This window comes from Penaeus monodon, chromosome 42, assembly GCF_015228065.2.
Source record: "Penaeus monodon isolate SGIC_2016 chromosome 42, NSTDA_Pmon_1, whole genome shotgun sequence".
Classification (NCBI taxonomy): domain Eukaryota; kingdom Metazoa; phylum Arthropoda; class Malacostraca; order Decapoda; family Penaeidae; genus Penaeus; species Penaeus monodon.
The window spans coordinates 26,124,457-26,131,668 of record NC_051427.1 but is presented as its reverse complement, the minus strand read 5'-3'; the positions used below and the strand labels follow the sequence as shown (position 1 = coordinate 26,131,668).

Below are 7,212 nucleotides of genomic sequence, written 5' to 3'. Positions count from 1 at the left end.
ACCCCAGGTGGTCATGGTTTGGGCACTCGACGGCCCCGTCGGAGGAAGTGAGATGAGCCAGGGCCTGCCGGGAGACTTGCAGGGGGCCCTCGGGGTTTGGGAAGCGATGGGTGGATGCAGCCTGCGCCCCCGCGGCGTTAGCCCCTTGATGATATGATTATGATGATGGTATCTTTCCCTCTGATGTCGCACATTTACTTGTTTAAACATTAATTTTTAAATATAGATTTTCACTTTCTTTTTTATCTTTCTTCAAAATCTGTTACTACTTTTTTTCTGATTTTTATCCATATCAATTTTTTACATCAAAGGATTAAAATAAACTACATTTTTTTTCTTTTTTTTTCTTAATCTCAACATTTTTTGGTAATTGTACGTACATGTAATAAAAATTTGGGAAACTCATTAACAAAATTGGGCTTTTAGTATGCTTTTTAAAATCCCCCTTTCTCATTTGATTTGGTATCTGCCATGTTTTGCCCTCAACCTGTTTTCCTTACTTAAAAAGAGAAAAAATACAAAATCCCGGGAAAAAAATTCATGTACTGTCTTACACATCCCCTTTCTCTATAATTTTCAGCAAATTTATTATGGGAAAACAAAGAAAGAACTAATGCAATTACCTGGAAAAATGTCATATCCACTGGAAAAAAAACAGAAAAAAATTAAAAAATGAGGGTCAGACTCAACCCGTTCACTCCTACTATCCCAAAATGTTCCTGTATTTTACTATAACTATATTTTCTATTATAACATAGGGTTTACTAACCCCCTTCTACCCTGGGGGGTAAATCTTGTGCAAAAATATCAGAAAACTTTGAAATATAGAAAAACAAAACGGTTTTACAAATCAAATCATTCTACTAGCACGGGGGGAATCACTGGGTTTTTTTTTTTTTTTTTTTACATCATCCGTGTTAATATATATCTGACTGATAGAGAAAGGAGCTTGGGGTCTGCTTTTTAAACTTTTCACATTTTTCTAAAAATAACCCTTTCCCCAAATTTCTACTCACTTGTTTTTCATTTCTCATACCTTCTTTGCTTGTTCTTTTTCTTCTTCTTACTTGAAAGGAAAATATTAAATATTTTTTCATCTATTTGGGGGTATAAAAACAAAGGCATTCCATCAAAATGGGAGGTAATTGTACTTCAATTTAAAAGGGTGTGTGTGTGTGTGGTGTGTGTGTGTGTGTGTGTGTGTGTGTGTGTGTGTGGTGTTGTGTGTGTGTGTGTTGGTGTTGGGTGGTGGTGAGTGAGAGATACTCTTTAATATACCATATAAAAAAGGGAGATTCCACCAAAGATTGGAGGAGATGAGCTGCCTTTCCTCTTTACATCACAAAAAATATACCCCCTGTATGCATCCATCAATGGACTGTAACCAAAATTTCCTTCGGTATAAAACAAACCAAAAAGGAAGGAGAGGGGGGGGAAAACAAAAAAATAAAAAAAAGTAAAATAAAAAAAAAAATAAAAATAAAGAAAGAAAAAAAGGGGTCTCCCCCTCCTGGGTGTATATATACCCCCCTCTCTCCCCCTTTCTCCCATCCAGGCTGCTTTTTTTTTCTCATTTGCTTGCTTGGGGGATCTTCTCTTTTTCCCCCCTTTTCTTCGCCTTCGCCTTCGCCTTTGCCCCCCCTCACTTCCCTGGGGGACCACCAGGTACGGCTGATAGGGACCAACTTTCCTGTCGCTGCCTGGCCCTTCCAAATTGGGGTTGACAAAAGCAGACTTGAGTTCTCCCCCAGGGCCCCGAAATGATGAAGGTTTGGAATGGAGTCAGCATAAATGAAATGAATGCTAATCAGTCCTGTATGAGTAGGAAAAAATGAATGAAATGAGCCCAAAATACGCCTTTTGAGTCGAAACGATTGGTAACGAAGACCAAAATCATATTAAGATAAATAGAATGAGCGGAATGTGAAAATTCTTTGATACATTTAAATGAGTAAAATGGAATGAATCCAAATTGAAAAGAAAAAAAAATAAAGGCTCGTAAAAAAGAAAAGAAAGAAAAAAAAGAATTCTGAGAGGCTGTTGGGGTCCCACTTACAGCTCAAAGTTCTCATCCCACTCGTCCTGGGTGACTACTACTGCACTTCTCCAGTCATGTACTCCTCCAGCGTCCTGTCAAAACAAATGAGTATTTAATATGAAAAGAAAGAAAAAAAGTGAAAAAAGTTAACGAAAATGTGTAAAAGAAGTTGATGATGTGAGGCAGGAGGAGAGGAGGGGAGGGAGGGAGGGAGGGAAGGAGGGGAGGGAGGAGGGAGGGGAGTAGGGGGGAGGGGGGGAGGGAGGGAGGGAGGGAGGGAGGGAGGGAGGAGGGAGGGAGGAGGGAGGGAGCGAGCGGCAGCGACGGATATATATATATATATATTTATATATATTATATTATATCCTATATATTTTATATAGAGAAGAGAGAGAGAGAGAGAAGAGAGCGAGAGAGAGGAAGTGTGTTTTATATTTATTTATAGAGATGTTATATCTAGATAGACGATTTCCATACATACATACATCATACATGCATCCATTGTGTATATATACACTACATAATATCTGTATGTAAATATATATATATATTTTTATATATATTTTATATATTAATATATAATATTTTATATATATATATATATATTTTATATATATATATATATATAATATAACTTATTTGAGAGAAAGCCTACCATACAACACAACACCACAAGCACCACACACACCACACAACACACCCACACCACACCCACACACACACACACCCCACCCCATACACATATATATATATATATACATATATATATATATCATATATATAATTTATATAAATTTTACCCCATAATTATATAAATATATAATCATAGACTTATTGAGATACAAAATTATTTATACATATAATTATTATATAATTATGTATATATATATATTCACACAAAAACACACACACACACACACACAACACACACACACACACACACACACACACCACACCACACACAACAACCTCACACACACCTCACACACACACACACCTCACACCACACACACACACACACAAACACACAAACACACAAACACACAAACGCACACACACATATATATATATATAAATTTTATTACAAAATAATGACTTCAGACATATAGCCCCAGTGGAATAGTTTGGCTACGCGGTGACTCACCATTATTTGGCTACGCAGTGACTCACCCATTGAAAGCGTATGATATATCTGCGAACCATCTTCTTGGTGTGTTCATCCATCCTGCCGTAGATGAAGAACGTCTTGCCAGAGAAGTGGTCGTCCAGGCAGGGGAGGGGCAGGGCTGAGGTATCGGGAGGTTGCTATGGGAGAAGGGAAAAAGGATGAAGACTAATAATGACCAGAATTATGACAAAAATGATAATAAGTGGCTGATTTGCTTAAGATTGTGAGTGGCCCGACCCAATAAATATCTATTAAATTTTTATGGAAGGTGTATAAAAATTTTTTAAAAATGCATCTGTGTATCTATATGACAGGTATGTATTTGTCTATCAAGCTAGCTGACAGATATCCATATCTAGTGTGATACATACACACTTAATGATGTGCATATACATGTCCATACGTATGACTATTCATTGGGTCAGAACTCAAAATGGCTAAATATCTATACTACCACAATTTACACTGTTTAAAAGAGTAATTATGATAATGATAAGTAAGTCATATTAGTCTTGAAGCCATGCCAGTTTGCTATCATTTACTGCAAGTAATAATAGAGTTGATTTCCCCCCCCCCAATGTAATTCTTTACCAATCTTCAAAGAAAATAAGGAAACACTTATGAAAGGATAAGGAAATGGTTATCAGAGGATAAAGAAACACTTATCAAAGGATAAGGAAATGGTATCAAAGGATAAGGAAACATCAGCAGATAAGGAAACACTTATCAAGGATAAGGAAACACTTATCAAAGGATAAGGATGCAATTAGCAAAGACATCACTCAGACTAACAGGTGTGAAAAAGTAGCGTAGCTAAATAACATCACTGTGTTTATGCAAATGAAGGTCCCCCAAAAGTGCCATAAATGGCTAGACAAATAATCATATAATTTTCTTGTTGCCAGCAGTAAAAAAAATAAATGAATAAATAAAAAATAATAATAAATAAATAAAAAAATAATAAATCCACTCTTTTAACCCTTTGCCGACAGGTGGCATGTACGTACATGCCATGGCATGCCTGGACTATCTGCCAGGTGGCATGTATATACATGCCATGGTGCGCATGTCCCGTATTCCGGGGGCATGTATGGCCATGCCATGAGTTTTTTTGTTACAATTACAGCAATGTATTATTATTTTTTTGCCACTGAAAATGTGATTAAGTAGTTTTTAACACTTTTTCTCATTTTTCCTATACTATGCATTTCATAAAGGCTTCTCGGGCTTCTGAGGTTAGCGTCTAAAAAATTACGTCGGTAATCGACTACATATCCCAGAGATATTATATAATATTCATGAAGTGATGATGTAATCTACGTGAAAATACCGATACGTATTTTGGTAAATAAATAAATAAATAAATAAAAAATCATTAATTTATAAAAACACTGAAAATTATATCTCATATGGAAGTGATAATATAAACCTGTTGAAACTAAAGTTTAGCTTACAAAATAACTTGAAAAAAATGCAAAAGAGAATACAACAAACCTATGGTTCAACTCCATGATGCCACACACTGCTTATTTTATTCAGACTATAGAGCGAATAATGATCAACTATGGAGTCTATATAACAACAAAATATCCTACAGTCTTGATTTATCATAAATATGGCAAATAGAGACCTAGAAAATAATAATACTGAAAATACAACATAGGCTCTTAGTATTACGAAGAAAAGGCAGGGATGCTGGTATTGGGCATGAGCAGTCACGCATGCTAGGGGTAACGATATGAGCCCCCCAGCAGCAGGGCCCAGGCCACTATGAATACCACCCGGGAGAGAGGGCTTGCGCTCGGGAACTCACCAGTCGGCAAAGGTTAATTTATGATAATGAGGCGTTCTATACATAAACATTCATTGGAATACTCTAGAGAAAAATTCAATTTTACTTCCTGATCCTAGACTAAATGGAGGTGGTGCTACCTATCTTATAAAAGACCTTTTGGCCGTCCCTCCCTTCAGATACCTCGAACTTGAAAACATACCTCTTTGTTTGTTGGCCAACACAGTTTTGATTCACAATTTCCCATGTTTTTAGCCTCCTTCAACCCTACGATCCAGATGACTTGATCATCACAGGAAAAATTTGGTTTCTGGGGACGGTGACACGAACATGCAGTCAAGGGAAACTTGGATGTTAGCTAAGATGATGGGAACTTGCCGTCATGAGAATCTCGGCTGGAGGAGGGGTATTGGGAATGACTTGCTACTAGTGCACAAAGCTCTTGGAAGGTGATGAGACTCAGTGGGCATTTAGCAAGGGACTTTTGCATTATTTCTATCTATTAATGAGTGTGGAATGTACCATCCATGAGCTACGACTGCAAGAGCACCAGCTCCTGGGAAAACAATATTTCCATGCTTAGGATCCTATCACTGCCTGCCATGACCAGTGGTGCAGTTGAATTACAGAAAATTAGATATTATGAAGAAAAAAATTTAAATGACACAAAATAACAAAATGTTACTATTGTTACTATTATACACTGGGTTATTGGATTACCTAGAGAGACGATATAGAGTCTGTCTGTGCAGGAAACAGCAATTAACATCTGGGTAAAGCAAACAAAATAAATATAAACACTGAAATGGTAAAAAGCTAAAGAAGCTTATGCAGAAAACGTGAAAACAATATTGCAAGGGAACACATGGAGCCTTGCAACCGCATGTATTCATGTGTCAGCAGACCTACAAGCCACACACCCATCAAGGTGGCTATTCCAGTATGCCTAATGCCCATATTTTGGGCTACATGCAGGTAGTGAAGCATCTAAATCTAGAGGGTTAAGAAATTCATAACATCACTATATCATCCTTACTAGTCTTCTTTGGATCCTCACAATTAACAGTATAACACACCTCCAAAGGCATCACAGTAATGAATCGTATGTAAAAAGCTACCCTACACTTTAATTATCCCAATCTATCAGTAACTGATCTATTGTCTAGTGGTGATATGCATGGACAGAAAGAGGGAGGAGAGTTACCATGCAATCAGTTTTATGAATAAAATTAGCATTCCAAATAAAGCCATTCACATGTTCACATCCTTCGGTGGACATTTGACTGGTATGCAAGCTTATCCATTACAGAAAAGTGAATGATAAAAAATGGTAACAATGGAAGTATTAATGGAATAACAATCAATAGAGCATCAAAAAAGATCCAGCCTCATCAAGACAGTACAAAACAGCATGAGATAAAATCAACAAAGACCCCTTACCAGATACTTCTTTTGTCCTCATCTACATCTGTGTCAGCATCATAGTCCTCCTCCTCCTCGTCTTCCTCCTGCTTTCTCTTGCCCCCTTTTGCAAAGCCATTTGCTTCCACTTCCTTCCTTTCCACTGTCTTTCCTCCCTTTTCCCCCTGCTTCCCTTCCTTTCCGCTTTCCCAGCCTTCTGCTACGGACAAGGATGACGTCTCCTGCTCCTTACCAGCTCCTTCCTTCCGTCCATTGACCGTCTTCTTGGGTTCATCCCCCGAGGTCTCCATTTTGGCCCTTTTTTGCTCCACCTTCCCCTCGCAGCTTCCCATTGGCTGTTTTCACCTGCTGCTCTTCCTCTCTTCTGCATTCCACCTCTTCTTCTTCTTCTGTTTCTCTTTCTTTTCTTGAAACTGGCTCCCGCTTCTCTCCATTCTTGTTTCTCTCTGCCGAGTCCATTCGTTGAAGTTTCACTGATTCTTTCTCTCTTTTCACTTGTCTTCTTCTTTGCCAGTATACTCTGTAATATTGGAGTTTATAATGCCTATTAAAACTATATTTCATGTTAACAGTTGCTGACATTCCCAAGTATTAGTCACAAAATTCATTTGGCATGACATCATTAGAACCATACCATTAGTAATACCACAAATACCATATTAAAAATATCAATATTTTATTATTAACCTGCTCGGCATGGATGGCAAGAATACATGCCCACCGTATCTATTGTTTTATCTATTGTCTTTACACAGATGGCTCTAGTGCTTAGTCACCAAAGAGTCCGTTATT

General features: G+C 37.6%; 1 protein-coding gene across 1 annotated transcript; it reads right to left on the bottom strand.

Moving 5' to 3' along the window:
- Positions 1-2,093: 2,093 nt before the first annotated feature.
- LOC119599245 lies at positions 2,094-6,907 on the bottom strand. Its single transcript, XM_037948978.1, has 3 exons — positions 6,439-6,907; positions 3,209-3,343; positions 2,094-2,130 (listed from the first exon to the last, which is right to left on the bottom strand). The coding sequence occupies exons 1-3, from the start codon at positions 6,750-6,752 to the stop codon at positions 2,094-2,096; spliced, it is 486 nt and encodes a 161-aa protein (XP_037804906.1). The 5' UTR covers positions 6,753-6,907.
- Positions 6,908-7,212: the final 305 nt, after the last annotated feature.